The 18,890-nt window shown below is 33.2% G+C and overlaps 1 protein-coding gene across 2 annotated transcripts in view; it reads left to right on the top strand.

Moving 5' to 3' along the window:
- The window catches only part of CHIC2 (cysteine rich hydrophobic domain 2), a 54,827-nt gene extending 36,514 nt beyond the window's left edge, over positions 1 to 18,313 (top strand). For both annotated transcript variants that reach the window (XM_057309702.1, XM_057309703.1), the window contains 3 exons: positions 13,102 to 13,158; positions 13,325 to 13,384; positions 16,888 to 18,313. In XM_057309702.1, the coding sequence (XP_057165685.1) occupies positions 13,102 to 13,158; positions 13,325 to 13,384; positions 16,888 to 16,938 (168 nt within the window). In that variant the 3' untranslated portion in view covers positions 16,939 to 18,313. The remainder of the gene's footprint in view (positions 1 to 13,101; positions 13,159 to 13,324; positions 13,385 to 16,887) is intronic.
- The last annotated feature ends 577 nt before the right edge of the window (positions 18,314 to 18,890 follow it).

Genomic DNA, 18,890 nt, shown 5'->3' with positions numbered 1-18,890 from the left:
ACTATTTAAAACAAGATTCCTAAGTAAATAAAAGTGTTTTGTCTTTTAGAGTAAATAACAGACATTTTTTCCTACAGGGACAATGTGGTAAAGTGTAATAGGTAGTAAATCACTGTTTGAAGCGGGGTGAACTTGAGTGACTCACTTAAAAACCTCTCTGAGCCTAGAGTTTTTCTACCCCCTACTCTTCTTTTTCTTTTAATCTGAGAAAAAGAGAGGCTAACTGACCTCTCAGGTACTTTACAGCTCTGAAAAATCTGTAATCCTTTGAATATTGAGAGCTGTGTTGGTCTGTAAAAACATTTGTATTTCTAAGCTTTTTTTTTTTTTTTTAAAGATTTTATTTATTTATTTGACAGAGATAGAAACAGCCAGTGAGAGAGGGAACACAAGCAGGGGGAGTGGGAGAGGAAGAAGCAGGCTCATAGCAGAGGAGCCTGATGTGGGGCTCGATCCCGTAACGCTGGAATCACGCCCTGAGCCGAAGGCAGACGCTCAACCGCTGTGCCACCCAGGCGCCCCTTGTATTTCTAAGCTTTAACGAAGTTTTCAGTGTTGATTTTTATTTCAAATCTAAAGAATTAACATTTTAGTAAAAATTTTAGTTTTGTTTGTTTTGTTTTGCTTTGCTTCTCTGAGTTTTTTTTTTAAAGATTTTATTTTTAAGTAATCTTTACACCCAACGTGGGGTTTGAACTCACAACCCCAAGATCAAAAGTTGCATGCTCCACTGACTGAGCCGTCCAGGCATTCCAAGTTCTGTTTTGTTTTGTTTTCTTAAGATAATTGCTATTTAGTTTTTGAAACTTTGAAGGGTCTGTATCCAGTCTAACTGCATTTCTCTCACTTTAAATTTAGTATGCTTAGATTCACTTTTGGATATCTTTTCTCTCAACCCCAGTTTAGTTATCTAATAATTGTTAGTTACTTTCCTTGGGACGTTGTAGGAGTTGAAAATCCAAATGGGAGAGGTCAGGAGTAGAGTTTTTGAGTGAGAATGTGTAGTCTTTTAAGACTTAAAGAAATTCAAGGGAAAGTCAACCTGGGGGAATCGTATTAGGAAACTACAAATATTTGTATATGGGAGGAATTTGAAATATAGTTACTCAGTTATACTGATGGCATTGAAAGTTACCCACAACTTTCAGATTTCTAATTTACTCTGTGTTTGCAATTTAGTGTTTGTAGTTGGTAACCAAATCATAAAATGAGAATGGCATTGAACAATGTTTGGATGAAGAATTAGATAAACAAAAATGCCTTTAACATATTGCAGATAATGAAACAGAGCAAAATAAAACCATCTCTTTGTAAAGTTTATTTTAAACTTTTTTAGTAATCTCTACACCCAATGTGGGCCTTGTACTTACAATCTTGAGATCAAGAGTTGCGTGCTCTTCTGACTGAGCCAGCCAGGCACCCCCAAACTTAAAAACATCTTAATGAAATTTTATTAAGGGGAATCCTCAAAAATTTCTGGTGAACAAGGGATGATGAATGAAATGTGTTCTTATGACAGCCATTATTATTAATTGAAGATGTAGAAAATCAGTGCTAACTTTTTTTTCTTTTTTTAGAATGCTATCCAATTTGCTTTGTTTCTATAAATATAACAAATATTTATAAGGGCTTTCATGTGGTCAGCAATGTTCTTAGTCTTCAGTATCTTTTTTTTCTTGACCTTATATGCCCTTGTTACAGAGGTTTTTCAGGAAGCTGATCTTTGTTGTGAAGGAAGGTTTAATGCTGTTCTAATGTACAGTGATAGACTTGGCAATATAAAATATGATTTACAGAAATTTTTGTCCTATAAACCAGAAGAAACGAACTTGAATTATACGTTTGTGTATTTAAATTAGAAACATCTTAATGTTATATTTTTTAAAAAAACTTTCATATTATAGTAGATACTTGACCTTTACCCCTTTTTAAATGTAATTTAAAGTATTAACATTTGGTTTATAAATCACTCTAAATTGCTAAATTCCTGATATTTGCATAACTGAAAATATTTTGCTAAGATGCAAAATCTGTAGTAATATGTAATGGAATAATAGACGCCAAGGAACAAATGAAGAGAAAAATAATTATAGGTATCCCCTGCTTCTTGAAAGTTCACATTATGACCACTTCAGTTTTATAAAAGATATGTATTATTACCTGTCTTTGTTAACTGCAGGAGGATTTTCGCTTTTAGGAAGAAAAGCAGAAAGCAAAAATAGCATTTATTGTGTGTTTTGCAGCAGCTGTTATAGAGGTAGCATGCACCTTGAGCATCAAGAGTGGCCCCACCAAACTTCTTCCTCAGAACTACACACTCAACATCTCAGCATCAAGCCACCATAGCTTTGAACTGTGTCTGTGAACATCTGTGTTATATCTCTTATTTATTTTGTACATTTGTTAGCAAGATGTGTCCTAGGGTATCAGAAAAGCCTAAGAGGTTATTTTTTGGGTCTGGGAAAACTCAAAAAATTTTCTGTATAAATTATAATTGCTTCTTTATGCTTCTGTTTCAGTTTATGAAAGGTTTTATTAAGAACTCTCTTGGATAGGGGTGCCTGGGTGGCTCAGTTGGTTAAGCATCTGACTCTTGATTTCGGCTCAAGTCATGATCCTTAGGGTGATGAGATCAAGCCCTAGCTGATCTCTCTCTCCCTCTTCCCTACCTCGTTCCTGCTCGTGCACACACTCAATCTCTCCTTAAAAAAAAAAAAAGAAGAAGAAGAACACTCTTGGATAGCTGGGGAAACCTGTATTATACACCTGCTGTTAGCAAAGCATTTCATATGCATCATTCTTTGGGTTTTTTGTCTCCTTTTTTATTGAAGTATGATTGACATAAAAAAAAAGATGTACATATTCGTGTATACAACTGGATAAGTTGGAGCTAAGTATACACCTGTGAAATTGTCACCATAAACAATACCATGAACTGACCGTCACCTCTAATAATTTCTTCCTTCCCTCCCTCTTGTGTGTGTGTATTTGTGTATATGGTAAGAACTTTTAATGTAAGATCTATTCCATACATTCTCTTTTTTATCCAGCTTTGAGATATAATTGACATGTATAAATTTAAGATATACATGATGATTTGATATATACATATATTGGGAAACCCATACATCCTCTTTTAATTTAATCTTTACTGCAGTCTTATGTGGTAAATATTACAATATCTAATAATTATTGAATGCTCACTATATGCCAGGGATTGGCTTAATCAGTTTACTTGCACCGTGCCATTTAATTTTCCCTAAATTCCAAGAGTAGATGTTCATATTATTCCTCCTTTAAGGATGAGAAAACTGAGGCTCAGAAGTTAAGTGGTCCATTGGAAGCCGCACAGTCCTAAAGCTAAGCCACAACTAGAATTGCAGGCTTACAGCTCCAAATCTCATACTTTTTTTTTTTTTCATTCTCCAATAAGAATACAAAATCAAGCTTTTAAAAGTTACTTATTATAATTTGATTTTATAACTAGAAGCAGGGAGATTGTAGAGATTTGAAAGGAATTTAAAAGATCATTATTTCACAAGTTAGGAAATGAAGGCCCATGGAATGTTATAATTTACCTAAGTTTATCTGGTTGATTTATAAATGGTAATAATGTTTAAGCATTTATATCAGCTTTTATAATACTATAGTTTTTCAGCAAATTTATGTTTCCAATTTTTTTCCCTAATATTTAAATAAATTTGTATTTCTTGAAGATACAGAATCTTAGGTAAGGAAGAGTGCTGTAAAGCAGATAAAATGGACACAGGAGAAATGAACATTTTAATCAAATTTTATACAGAGGTCCAGTTGGACAACTAAGAGTTGATATAGTGCTTCTGGTTCTATTTTACTTTTATAAGAACAAATAAAAATCAACATACCAGGGGCGCCTGGGTGGCACAGCGGTTAAGTGTCTGCCGTTGGCTCAGGGCGTGATCCCGGCATTATGGGATCGGGCCCCACATCAGGCTCCTCCGCTATGAGCCTGCTTCTTCCTCTCCAACTCCCCCTGCTTGTGTTCCCTCTCTCGCTGGCTGTCTCTATCTCTGTCGAATAAATAAATAAAATCTTTAAAAAAAAAAAAAAATCAACATACCTGTCTTTGAAAAATTATGTATGAGGTTCTTGCTTACTAACAAATAGGTATACATGATTTCTGGTAAAGTATTTTTTCCCCCCTAATATTACATCGTTCCTTGAAACTTGTATATTTACTCTTGGAGAGATTGAGAATGTGATGTAATGAGTTGGTGCAACGTAGGCAGGAGAGGGACTCTCAGAGTTGGGTTTTCTATGTCCAGCCCTAGGTGTTGAGTCTGTGGGTTGTTGCCCCTTTCTTAGTATCTCCCATATTGTAAAGTGTAGGATAAAGAAATAGGTGTAACCCCTTTGAAATGTTATCTCAGTAGCTTTGGAAAAGGATGTAAAAGATTTCACATTATGAGGAATATACTTGTTATTTCATTTTAAAGAATACTTGAGGCTTGAAGCTTAGAAAACTGATTCTTAGATAAACTAAACAAACTATGGCCATTAGTGTGAAGAGTGCTGATAATTAGTTTTTAATTGAAATAGAAACATGTTACTAAATTCTCATCATAAAAGAAGATAATCAAAAAAGTGTAAATTTTAAGCCTTAAATGTGCAGGGGTGGCACTGGGACTTTAAAGAAAGATGTGTTAGACAACTTAGAAAACGTATTTTTGCCAAGAGCTGGCTGACATTCAATTCTCTTTGAATATTTAGAGCATAGTGGTGGTGTGGTTTGTAGAAAAAATTGCTTTGCCTGTCTTCTTTAGTGTCCAGTCTACTGTTAGCCATCCAGTGAGTTCTTAATTTCAGACACTATATTTTTAAATTTTAGAATGTCCTTTTGATGTTTTTAGAGAGTCCAATTCTCTTTGAAATCTTCTTTTCGGGCATATTTGTCCGTCTTTTCCTTTTATTTCATTGAACATATTAACCATAGTTAATTTAAAGTCCTATCAGCTAACACCAATACTTGGATTATTCATGGATCTGTTTAAACTCTGGGTTTTTTCTTTTTCATTATTCGTCACATTTTCCTGCCTTTTATAGTTGTTTATTTTATGCTAGATGTTATACACAAAATGAGAAGCTCCAGATGAAATCTTCCATAGTCAGGGGTCTTATCTTTTCTCTATTAGGCAGATGGGGTGAGGAGAATGATCACTTCGGTCTAATCAAAGATTGAGCTGGGTTGGCATGAGTTACAAGTTTAGTAAGATTCAGTTCACCTTCAGATTTGTCCCTTTTTCTTGGGTATGGTCCTTCTTAGATTCTTGATTGAGGTTTGGCAGGTCTTTTTCTCCTAAAAGTTGTACCCTCAGGATATTTTGAGTTTGGCTTTTTAGCCTTCCGTCTCCTGCAGGTTCAAGTGTCTTTCAAGTGTTGGATTGCTGCAGATCTTTCTCCCTCCGGCAGAATTTTGTCTCCTAAGCCCTGGGAGACTGTGAGTAATTTTTCTCTGCCTTTCTGGCATGGTCCCCGACCCTTCCATGCTGCCCTAGAACTCAGTAATGTCTCTAGGGAGAACTGGCTTTGCGTTATTTAGGGCACATCTAATTTCCAATCCATTGAGCCAGCATGCACAACCTGCAAAAGCTTTGTTGATTTCCCTTTCCCCCTATTGAGTTGTGCTGATTGTTGCCAAGTCTGATCCTCAGCCCACCCTTAGAATCAACAAACAGAGAAAATGGCCGGTAATCATCAAATGATTTAGGAAGGGCTCTTTTCTTCCCTGGATTTTATTTCATCTGTTCCATGTTGTTTTCAGAATTTTATGATGTTTTAAAAATAATGGGTTTTTTTTTTCTTCTTCAGTTTTTCCATTTCTATTGGTAGTAGAGTGTTGGCTTGACACCAGCTACTACATCCTACTCAGAAGTGTAAGTCTCCAACTACTTTCACTTGATGTAAAGAAATATGCTGTTCTTTGCATGATTGAAGGAAAAGAATTAGATGATTGTTTTTGTCTTGTTTTTTAACATTTTATTTGAAATTTTTTTCAAATTCAGATGCAAGTAGAAATAGTTATCCAAAGTGGAAAGAACATTGGTTTTAGGGATGCCTGGGTGGCTTAGTTGGTTAAGTGTCTGCCTTCTGCTCAGGTCATGATCCCAGGGTCTTGTGATCGAGTCCTGCATCTGGCTCCTTGCTCAGTGGGGAGCCTGCTTCTCCCTCTGCCTGCCCCTCCCCCTGCTTGGGTGCTCTCGTTCTCTCTCTCTCTCTCTCTCACAAACAAATAAATAAAACCTTAAAAAAAAAAAAAAAACATTGGCTTTAAAGTTTGGAGATCTGAGCTTGAATCCTGTCATTCCCCTGAATGGTATATACAACCTTGGGCAAACTATTTAAATTCTGTAAGCCTGTGTACTTAATGTATAATATAGAAATACACCTCAGATCATGAGGCAAAGTATAAAAAATAAAAGATTTTGGATGAATCTAATTGACACTGAAGACTAGAGTAGAATGGGTATTTTTCAGACCCTAGAATCACAGAATATTAGAGGTGGAAAAAATTTAGTTTTAGAGTAAGTTGGATTGTCAAGGCCAAAAGCCTCGTTAGTGGCTTACTTTTTGCATGTGATAGATGTGTTATTTGACAAGTTACAGGTTCTTTACAAATTCATAACTCTTGGTGTATAATGGAAAGAGCATTATATTGAAGGCTGTACAATCCTGGTTTCACATCCTAGCTCTACCTGCTTCTAGTGCAGCTTTAAGTTTCTTTTACCCCTTTAAGCTGTAGTTTTCATAGGTAAAATGAAAGTAGATCAGGATGCCTAATAGATGCTTTGTGAATATTAAGTAAGGTAACAAAGGAAGACACCTATCATTGGGTGTGAAGATCAATAGATACTGTTCCTTACCCCTTTTTGTTTCTCTAGCCCATTATAATCACTTAGCAAGAGACTTTTCCCCTTACCTGTTGATCCTAACCAGTGTTTCATTCCTGTGTAATTATGTAGTTTTTAAAAATCCCTGATAATAGTACCTTGATTATATTAGCTTAGTGAAATTCATTTGTCAAAATCCCTGATAGTAATACTGTTGATTATATTAGCTTAGTGAAATTCACTTGTCTTACGAACAGTTTTTCTAATCTTCTGATGTCAGTTAAAACTCAGTTTTAGGGGGCGCCTGGGTGGCACAGCGGTTGGGTGTCTGCCTTCGGCTCAGGGCGTGATCCCAGCGTTATGGGATCGAGCCCCACATCGGGCTCCTCTGCTATGAGCCTGCTTCTTCCTCTCCCACTCCCCCTGCTTGTGTTCCCTCTCTTGCTGGCTGTCTCTATCTCTGTCAAATAAATAAATAAAATCTTTAAAGAAAAACAAACAAAGTTTTAGTTTTTAAAAACATTTATTTGAGAATAGTGGACACAAAATAAGTGCAGTTTTGTTTTTTGAGATGATGTCAGTATTTACTGAAATGTTATCAGAGGTTAGTGGATGACTTCCTTAAAATCATGTGCAACATTTTATGTATTTATGTATATGTACCTTTTTCATCATTCACCGAGTAGTCCGAGTTACCTGAAAAAGTTAAGAACCACTAGCCTATGTCAAACTTTGGATGAAATTGTATTTAAGCATACTTTACTTAAGATTAGTTATAGTTTTGATACAGAAAATATCTGCAGTTGCTTAGCTTATCTTCACCTGAGAATATTGCTTTTGACAAACAGTATTAAAAATTGTTCTAATGATACTTTGGTGGATGTTTTAGTTTATCATAGGTTATTTAAAAGTTAATGTTCACATAAAATTTTTTAAAGGAGCCTTTAAGTACAGGAAGGGAATTTGTTTAAACATCCTTTTGAGGAATCTGATCATACTCTAGTTTGTTTTTTTGCTGAATCCAGATTTTTCATGTTTCACAATACTGGGGTATGCTGTTTAATTTTCTGCACATCACTGCAATATAAGACTTACATTAATCCAGAAGAAACAGGTGAATCATGTAATTTTCTCTTGTTAAAATAATTCATTTAAAATTTTATGTGGTTTCCTTCCAATGACTTATAACTAGAAACATTTTTGTGTCCCTTATTTCAGCAATTTGAATTTGTACAGATGTCAAAAGAAAGTATAGTTCTTACTTGAAAATACTTAAAATACTTTAAAAAATGAGATTATGCATATATTTAAAGCATTGTTCTAGTTAAAGCTTAATGCATTATAAAATTTAGGAGTTTAAAATTAAAACTTGTTTTAAAAAAGAAGTTGAGCATTTGAAATTGCTCGTTGACATTATGATGTATGAATAAATCTCATTCAAATAAAGTTTGAGTTTATTGAGTTAAATATTTTAAGTTTAAATAGCTGAACTTTTATAGTTATTAGTATTAGCGAGATATTCTATTTATACATCTTGTATAAATATGTTTTAGCATCTTTATGTTTTCAAGACTGATAAGAATGCCATTTCCTTGGGAAAAATTCAGAGAAATTTTGTTAACATGGACATTTAACATTTTTTCCTTTGGCTTTAAAGTACTTTAAAATTCATGAGATTTTCATTGATTTTTATTAGCAACTTCTAGAAAAACACTTTTGAAAAACCACTTTTCAAACAATTGATTGTGATAAATGAATCATTGGTAATGAGTATACTATTAAGTAATAGTGGTAACAAAGTAGGAATAATACACTCAAGGTTTTCTAAATGATTTCTTGTTGCCTTGAATGACTTATTTATATCTAATGACATGTAATTTGCTTATATGGAATAGTAATTTATTCCTTAGAAAGTCATGATATTTAGGAAAAAAATGGCAATAATGCTTCATAATAAGTCAAATTTGAATTTTCAAGAAATCCTAATTTTCGGTTGCACTAACTTAACTTTCTAAGTGCGTTATAGATATTTTACTGTTGTAAGCTCACTTTAGATGCCTCTTTGGAAGTTGATAGGAACATGGCATACCTAATGTAAATTTTTTATTAATCATTATTTAATTAGCCATTTTGTGAATTATCCAGGCCATTTTACATCTATTAAGGTTTTCATGTTTTCACTTATTTCCACAATTCTGTCAAAAAATTAAAAGGAATCAAGGGCAATAGAAATAGAAGCCAAGATTTCTATCCTTCTATTACTACTACTTGTTACTTAAAAGTCTGTTTAATATGTAAGTTTATTTAGAAATTGAAATGTTTTCGAATCTCTGTTATTTTTACTTTAACGTTGCCAAATGGCTATATTAGAGTTACTTCACCTGTGAGAAAACTATAATTAGCAAGGTGTTGGAGAAATGTGTGAAAAAAAGTTAAAGTGAGCTCTGTGATAAGCAAGATAGGTGGGAGTCCAGATTCTTGGGGCTGTCCCCTTCCAGACCAGGTTAATGTCATTACATTATTTTCTTAAAAACTTACTTTGTTTGCATGGTGTGAGTTGGTGGTCTTGGTCCTTTTAATTAAGAATTCATGATAAAATTAGATTTCTTGTTGATCATCTTATGCTGCAGGACTGAGGATTCATTGGTAAAGAACCACTAACCTGTCCTCTCACCCCCAGGGTGTGAACACTGAAAAGGATTAAGGCCCACTGTAGGGAAGCTAGCACTGAAGCCTGCACTGCCCTTTCCCCTGTTCTTTTCAGTTAAATAGAAGATTTTTAGTTCCCATGACTATCAATCTGGTGCTTTTCACAAGTACCAAATTCTTTTAGGAAAATTAAGATGACTTATTTTTAGAAATCCACTGGCCTAGAATACTGAAAGATGATTTTTTTTTTTTTTTGGTATTTTGTGTTGACAGGCCCTGTACGTACTAATTTTTTTCTGATGCATATTAGTTTGCTTTAATTTATATTGAATTTGGTGATTGATACAAACTTTTAAAAATCAAGAACAGATTTTTATATGGTTAGGTTTGCTTGTCTCGTAGTAATTAATAGAGTTTGTCAGTGTTGAATCTTAAATTTCTTTAGAAATAGCTATCTAACAACCCTGTGGACATAAACTCTTAACTTTTATTTCTAGATGACTGCAATTATAAGGTGCTTTCTTTTCATGTTGAAAGACTTTTACACAGTTTTTATAAATGCTGAGGTGTCATATATTTTTTCAGTATTTGCTAAATTGGTATTGTATTTAAGCTTGAAAATATATTTTGATTTTTTTAGCTAAAATAATTGCAGAGTATTAAACATTCTTGGTAGTTAAAGCTTTTTTTTTTTCCATTTAATTTGAGCTTTTGTTGTTACTAACAAATAATTTGTGTCACAGTTTTTCTTTTTCTTTCTTTTCTTTTCTTTTCTTTTTCTTTTTCTTTCCTTTTTTAAATGACTGCTAGAATCTATATACTTGTCACCTTAGTGTCCTAGAAATGTTCCACTTACATCAAGGGTTCCTTTCTGGTTTTGTATGTTCTCACCTGCTCCTCACTGTAAATCATTGAGATGTCAAGTGCAGTGATTAATTAAGCTGCACGTGCAAGTGCTTTTTTTTCACCTGTCAAGCAGGAAAGAAGCCTTATCGCAAGATTAGATGCTGCTAATTCACAGCTTTTTCTCCAGACTGTCAAGTATGTAGAAATATTTTATATTTAGATGCTTATTCAGAATATTGCATATCAGGGTTTGTTTTGTTTTGAGTTCTTAAATATTGTAAGATACAATTATTATACCTAACCCTATCATTAAACTCCTAATTAGAGGCAAAGAGTAAATTCAGAATTCCTACATAAATATTTTGGAAGTTAAGGTTTATACTTTGTAATTACCTTTTATCCAAAAACTGCTAGTTGACTTAAGTTATTTAAAGTAACTATTTTCAAGTATCTAAATTGATTTTGTATGTATCATATACACCATGAGATCCATTCTTATATAGCGTAAGTTTAAATTTGTGATGAAATATGATGATGGTAACTACACTTTTTTCTTTGAGTAATGAATATTCGCTGAATGTAATGTTAAGCTTTTACTTTTTATACATTGATACAAAACCTTGGACTTGGATAGCTTGTTCTCCCCACCCTAGTTATTTCATTCTCCACCCCCCTTTTTAAACATCAGTAAAAGTAAAACCTCAAATTGTATAGTGATCTTAATCTATTATTAAAAAGTCCTAGAAAGGAAGATTACAAGGTAGATTCAGGTTTTGAATCGGTTTTGCCATTGGTTTAGCAGCGGGTGGGCAGGCAGATGCCTGCTCAGAGTAGAACCTATTGCCATTTTTCACCATTGATAGAGTAGCCTTTCAGAGTCAATGAGCTCTGTCAATGTGAGCTTGTCAAGGCTACAACTTCATAGACCTGAGAGGCGGTTTGAGAGGTCAGCCCTTTTCAGGTTCGCTGTGATGCAAATGAACTTTAATGCTTAAACAACTATTGGAATTTTTATGTCTGCTCCTTGTTCTTTTTTCTTCACAAAGTCATTGACGAGACATTCAGTGCTTTTTAAATTGGAAGTTGCATTGTGCTAAAGACCTAGTACAGATTTACGGAGGGCTGAAAGCAGTTAGATCATGTTCTTTTCATGGTGCGATTAGAATCAAATCGATTTCCCTACAGCCTTCAGCATTCAGATGGCAATTTTAACAAAGCTTGGGGGCTAGACAAGGGACAAAACGACTGAACTGAATGTTAATTACACTCTGCAGCCTTATTTTCTTTTGATTTGGGGCTGACTGGCAACTAAATTAACAAAAAGTGTGACCATAACTGCTGCCCTATTTTCATTTAAAAGGAGAGCTGCCTCTAAAAGGCTATCTTTACAAAGAAACAAGTGAGGTCTGCTGATCATTGTTAACAAGGGCACTTTTTTTCCTTTAAAATTCTGGCCAAAAAAAAACTGTTCAAAAAAAGTAATGTGATAAATTAGTCATTGGCGTATTATTGCTCAGAGTTAGGTGATATTCTGATTTTTATGACATAAGCTTGGAAAATGGTAATAGTGGGTAATTCATTGGTAGTTATGAATTATAATTGGCACCTATGTGACTAGTGTATCTTTAGTACGTACAGCATGCTAAAAGGTAATATGGTAACTTAGATTACAGTAGATACTTTAAAGCAATATTAACCATTTTTTATGTAACATTGAACTATTAAAAACCAGCTTGATCCTAACAATTTTTCACCTCTCTCATCCTTGCTTGACATGCAAATTTTCATATTTGATTATTAGTACTCATTTAGTTGTGCACGTTAATAGTGTTAGATGCTTTTTTCCTTCCCTTGCGTGGAAGCTGCAGCTGCACCAAGTTGCAGTTGATTCTTGTGGCAACACTGTCCCTTTTGCACCTGCAGCTGTGTCAGTCTCATCCTAACACCTGGCGTCATGAATTATCCTTTCCTTTATTCATACTTCCAGGCAAGATACATTTCATGCTGCATAGTAGATACTGCAAAAATCAAGTGAACTAAAACATAAATTTCTCAGTCGATTCCTTTAACAATAGTATTGATTTAAGCGTTTTAGTATCATTTTTGTTAGTTTATATGCAATATTTTCCCTTTGTTTGAAAATCTTTATATGTGGAATAATTAATAAGTAGGCTTTTAAATTTGGGTGTTATTTCTAAGTATGTGAAAATTTGTTTTGATAGCTAGTTGATTTTTAATTAATTTTTAATTATTTTCTTTTTTGTTTTACCCTAAAGTCATTTGTATTTTGTTAACTAATATTTAAACAGCTTGTTTAAAAATATGTATGAAGGAACTTTTATCATTATTTAAGTACTGCAAAAATATTTTTGAAAGAAGTGGGGATTAAAATTTATATCATTTGGTAGATGGCATTAACTTTTTATTCTTATTTTTATTTAGTTTTTTGACATTAGCTTTTTAAAAGGCTTTGATAGTTTCATATCAGAGGCTAGTAAGTTTGAAACAGTTAAAAAACATACAGTGCTGAAGAATAAAACCGTATCTTTATTAAAATAGAGTACCATTTCTGCTCAGGGTACTATTTAGTACTAAAATGTTGAAAGTGTTACAGACCACCATGTACTCACTCAGTCACTGTCTTCTACCTCTCGAGATCCTTTTCACACAAAAAACAGCTGCAAAACAAAGTTTTTCTAAAACCAGTCAAGAGTAAACTTTTTTCTCATTTGTCTTCCAGACACGAAGATCGATTGAGAAGTTATTAGAATGGGAAAACAATAGGTTATACCACAAGGTGAGTACCACAGGGAGCAGCTTCGTACTGTTGGGGTCTGAATTGCACAGTATGGAAACAGATGCTTTTGTTGAACTAAAAATATGAAAGGTGGACAAATGGGTTAGTTTGTGTGCTGCAATAAAATAGAGCTCATTTTTCTTCTTTTACTCTCCTACTTGTCTAGCTGTGCTTGCACTGGAGACTGAGCAAAAGGAAATGTGAAACGAATAACATGATGGAATATGTAAGTTAAAGGGCTGTTTTGTGAGTTTCTCTATTAAATGATCATTTATTTTGCTTCTGATCTTATTCTTTCCATGATTATTAATCAGCAAAGGTGTCAGGAGCTTAATCTCCTGAGCGCAGGGATTTTCTACGGTTCACAGATGCATGGTTTCATGTGCAAGACTGATTTATAAAGTTATGAATGACTTGAAAACAAGGCTTCACTGTGTTCTGAAAAATAATAAATTAATTGCCAAGATAAAATAGCCTGAACGTGTGTTGATGGAGTGTGAAATTTTAGATGCTGTATAAAGAATAACCACAACTTTGGTTACGCAGCAAGTCAGATATGGCTTTTTTATATAATGCTAATCAAGTTTCCAAGTATGGAAGAAAACCTTTCAGCCAAGCCGTTGGAGCTTAAGAAACCTTTAGCCTTTATAGATTTTAACTGCCCATACCTCAGTGGCCTTTAAAGAATCTTTCAAAATGTTATTAGAATATTGTTTTATAAAGATTATCTTGAAAGTAAAGCAGGAGATGAGATGTTGCTCATCCTGTATTCTTTAAAAGATACCTAATTGGCACATGAATACAGTGAATTTTAGAGTTTATTCAGTATGGGAGTTAATTTACTGACTCCTTGATTTACTTGAACAATTTTTCTCCTTTTGAAAAGTTCAGAATACTGCAGAAAATCATGAATTTTTATTTATTCTCCCTTGAGCTTGGGTGTTTTGTTTTAAATATGGAAAGGTTATTATATTAAAAGAAAAAGATCTGTGGAAGAGTTAATTGTTGAAAATGAAAGTCATAGTCTTTGTGAAGTAACCAGGCACACTTCTGGCAGATTTTGTCTATTCTCTGAAACAATATAGCCATCGTAGATAGTATATGTATGTGTGTGCATGTGTGTGAGAGTGTGTGTGAACAAGAGATTGATTAAAACAGTGCTTAAATAGTTGGAAATTATCATAAAATCTTTTTTCTCTATAACATTTTCCCTTTCTTTCATTATCAGTCAAATCCCATTTCTAGCCTTAAACATAAAAGGTATCTTAAAAATGTCTTTTTTCATAGAACAGCTTTATTCAGTGAATCAGAGAACGTAGATTTTATCATTATCTATTATATCAAACATGTTAATTTATGATGATGAGAAAGACACTTGATACGTTTTTTTATTTAAAAAAGCATATTCAAAGAACTTGTTTTGAGATTGACCTATGAAAATGCTAGTCTTATGCTTTCATCATAGATGGTAAGAGTTTATACATTTGGGGGAGAGGGATGATTTAAAGGATTTTGTGAAAAAAATACTTGCTATATTTATGAACCCAAATACTGATACATTTCTAAATTTACTTTGGAAAGGAAAACATGAAAGTTATTTCCAATGCTGTTATTTCCAGATAGAACTATAAGAACGTCATTCATTCATTCATAAGATGCACTCAAATATTCATGTTTATTTTTATGACATTCTTTATCAATCAGAAATAAAATAACCATCCAAAACATTCTGAACTATGTACTTTGTTTGTAAAATAGTTTAATTTATCATGAATTTTTAGATAAATACTTTTCCTAAAGCCATTTTATTTTGTATACCATCATAGAAGATATCTAGAAGAGTTGTCCAAAAGGAAAGGAACATACAGGGGTGCCTGGCTGGCTCAGTTCGTGGAGCATGTGACTGTTGATCTTGGGATTGTGGGTTTGAGCCCCACATTGGGTATAAAGATTACTTAAAAATACAAATCTTTTTTTTAAAGGAAAAACATACAAAAATTGCTACAAAAATGTATTTTTTCTAAATTTTCTCAGAGTATGTATATCTGTGATAGTTGCATGGGAGAATAACATAATATCAAAATTTCTCTAAGAAATAATTTTCAAAAGTTAAGATAGCAAAACAGAAGAAGAGTGCTTCATTTTTCTAATGAATTGGGGCCCTTTTTACCATGTGTTTCTCTTTGACCTCAACTGTTCTTTAACTTACAGAAATTTCACTTGTTGGTTAGAGGGAAATGATTCTCCTTCATTATATTTTGAACATGGGGGACAATCTAGAAAAAATACCAACTTGATACCAACTTTTCTTTTATTCAGATACAGTAGAATAGTGTGATTTAGAAAAAATAAGACAAGTGGCCAGTTTCTATGTGTGACTTCTGATGGAAAAGAGGTTGTAGGATATAGTCTTTAAAAAATAGTCAAAGATAGCCTTTATTTTGCATTAGGTAGTAAACACTGTAAAATGTAATGCCTACACCTAAGACCTGAAATTTATAAAAACTGTCTGATGAGGACATGTTTGAAATACAGAAGTGTCCATCGAATGTTGACTCATTAAGTAGTTTAAACATCAAATCTCAGGTAGTTTAATCATCAAATTTTAGAGCTGCAATGAATTTTGTCATATAGTCCAGTCCCTTTATTTATTATATGAGGAAACTGAGAAACGGGAATCCTGCTCAAATAAAAATCTCTAGGAAGCTAGTGAACATTTTGTCAGCAAATACCAGGTCAGAAGAGTGTCAAAGGGTGGCACCGAAGGCTTAGTACAGGATAACTAAAGTAGGAGAGAAATAGTTTTGAGCTGTGTGTAGAAGAGCCTTCTTTATTGAGGGAGGTCAAAAGTCAGGAGAATTGAAGAGTGAAAATGAAAGTTTCTGGCCATTTGGCTAAATGTAGAAGAGTGTCCAAACCTGGAGGTTATATCAGAATAAGTTTCTGAAAGAAAAATGAGGAGTTCACCAAACTTGGAAGCTGTTCAGATAATGTTTTGCTTAGCATCAGTTTCATACAGAGTTGGAACAAGGGAAAGAGTTGATTGTCGTTTAAGGCAACTCAGGTTTGGAATAAAAATTAGCTCTGGTCAACTTGTGCTTTTCTGTGTTAATGTGCTTTGTTTTTATTGGTTTTCCTTTAGTTTCATAGTAAAAGGTCTTTTGGAACAAATTTAATCTTTAATATTGCTGACCTAAGAAGAAAAGAGTTTTTTTAAAAAATTAAAGAGATAAAGGACCCTTTATCAAGAGATTACATATCATGGTAGGGTAAAGTGAGAGCAGATCTGGAACCTAAAGACCCATGGAATTGGGTGAGATAAAAAGGAGGAAGGCGGAAGAAATAAACATTGGGTTGGTTATAATCATATGGTGCAGTAGAAAGGGCAAGGCTTTGGAGTTAAGGTGGTCCTGTGTTCGGATATTGACTCCGCAGTGTGTGGGGTTACGCTCCCTTGGATCATCAGTGTCCTCGTCTGTAAAATGAGGGTGATAATACTTACCTCATGCAGAAGTTGTTAGGATTAAATAGATCCACAGAGTATGAGACGCTTGGTATGTAGTCAGTTCAAGAAATGCTAGCTCTGGCTGCCTTCCTCATTCATCCCTGCATGCATTCTCCTTCAGGGGCACTATCAAAATTGCTGTCAGTGATGGAATAGAACTGAAATTTTTTAAAGATAAAAATTTATTTAAATCTTTTTAAAACTTTTTTTTTCTCCTTCTACAGGTCATCCTCATAGAATTTTTACCAAAGACACCGATTTTTCGACCGGATTAGCATTTACTTTATTTATAGAGACTTTCCAAGTATGTTGTCTTTCCAATGGTGCCTTGCTTGGTGCTCTCCTGGTGGTGACATAACATTGGTTCTACAGAATCGTGTGGTGTTTTTTTCTGTTTTTGTTTTTTTAAATAACCGCATGTTCTAAGTGTGCATTTTTGTCAAACTTTGCAAGTTATTTCATACAGATGTTTAATACTTAAGTTATTGTGCTCTTTTCTGTTATGTATTCTGATTTTCAAGGATTACTTTTTTGTATTATCAAAAAAATACATTTGAAATTAGCATAAAAAGTGGCCAGCCTTTTTTATTTTATCACCAAGGTACACACAATCCTTTATTTATTAATTCCGTAATATAGAAGAACACTTTTTGTAAGGCTCTACTTATCTATTCTAGCAAGCACACTCTTTGTATTATTTTTCTTCCTTTTAAAATTTAAAATAGTTATTATTTTAAAATAGTAAGTTTTCTTTAATAGCTTTTTGGAACCTAACATATCCTTTCCCATACAATTCCTAATGCTCTGTTTACAGCAGAAATATCTGTAACATTATGAAGACCTATCAAAAATTTTTGAAAGTATTTCTGTCTTCAGAGGTAGTAAGGCAAGATTAAATTATTTTTATTAGAATAGACAAATAATGAATGGTATGCATGCACCTAATGGTTACTAGAGCTCAGGATCACAAAATATAGTAGCATTACAATCTGTGTATATTTTTGATCAAAATGATAATAATGGCCTTACTTGCGTTATTTTTTATTGTTTATCAAATCTTATATAGAAAAGTATGGAAGTACTCCTTTTAAAAATTTCTAAGGAAAATATTTCTCCCAATCTAACGTAATTGTAGAATGGATATATGTTTCTGAAAGGTTTTTGAGAGAAAGCACAAGTTCTAGAATTAAAAGTAAGCTGGTGTTTAATACCCCATTGATATTTAGAACAGATTATTACTAGGAAATGGAGGACATATTTAGTACTGTTTTTATCCACTAGTTTGCTTTTGGTCCAGTTATGTATACTTTTTTGATTGAGAATGTGACATATAAGTTTGAATCAGATTAGCTCGTTTCTTTTAAATATATACAAACATACATATTTTTTTCCTTCCTTTTGTTGTACATATCTCCATGCATTTTAAAACTTTCTAAATTTCTGAATGGCCTATGTGTAAATTTTTGTTTTTATAGACCTGAAATTATACAAGTTTTAATGTATGTCAAGAACTTGTTCCATACAACTGTGGTATCTAGCAATAATGTGAATAACTTTTGAAATTATATAAACTATGCTTACTAATTTGTATTAAGAATTGGTACCACTATACAATATCTTTTCTCCTTGTATTAAATCTTTTAAATACCAGTTTCATTAATTTATATACCTGTATTTTTTAAAAGTATTTCTCTGTACTTCTCCAAAGTACTGTAATTCTATATAAATTTGAATAGTTGAATTCTAGTATCTTAAATCCTATATCCTATATTGGACATTAGGAACTGTCTTAAAAACTAGGGTGTTTTTGTTTTTGTTTTTTCGCCTGAGAATTATTTGTTTCCATTGCCCCCCAAAACACTTAACAACTTGAATTCATAAACCACTTTTCCTATGAAGAGCTCAAAGTACAAATAATTCAAACACTTCTCGCTTTATTGACCTTGTGTCCAGGGTGTGTCCTACCACCTTAAAGTAGTGGAACTAAAAGGTAATGCTGTTACAAGGACTAATATTCCTACGTGGTTTCAGTGTGAAAAATTATTGTCTGGAGAAGGCTAAATCTGCCTCAGGATTCAGAAAAAGCAGAGAAATCTAACTGTGTAGACTCTGCAACACAGTGTTCTGTACCTAAAATTCTGTAAATTTATAGAATTCTGTATTGATCAGCTTTATAGGAGGAACTGTACCTATTTAGACATAATTTTTTTCTCCTATTACTAATCTT

This window comes from Ursus arctos, unplaced genomic scaffold (assembly GCF_023065955.2).
Source record: "Ursus arctos isolate Adak ecotype North America unplaced genomic scaffold, UrsArc2.0 scaffold_9, whole genome shotgun sequence".
Taxonomy (NCBI): domain Eukaryota; kingdom Metazoa; phylum Chordata; class Mammalia; order Carnivora; family Ursidae; genus Ursus; species Ursus arctos.
This window is presented reverse-complemented; position numbering and strand designations above follow the sequence as displayed.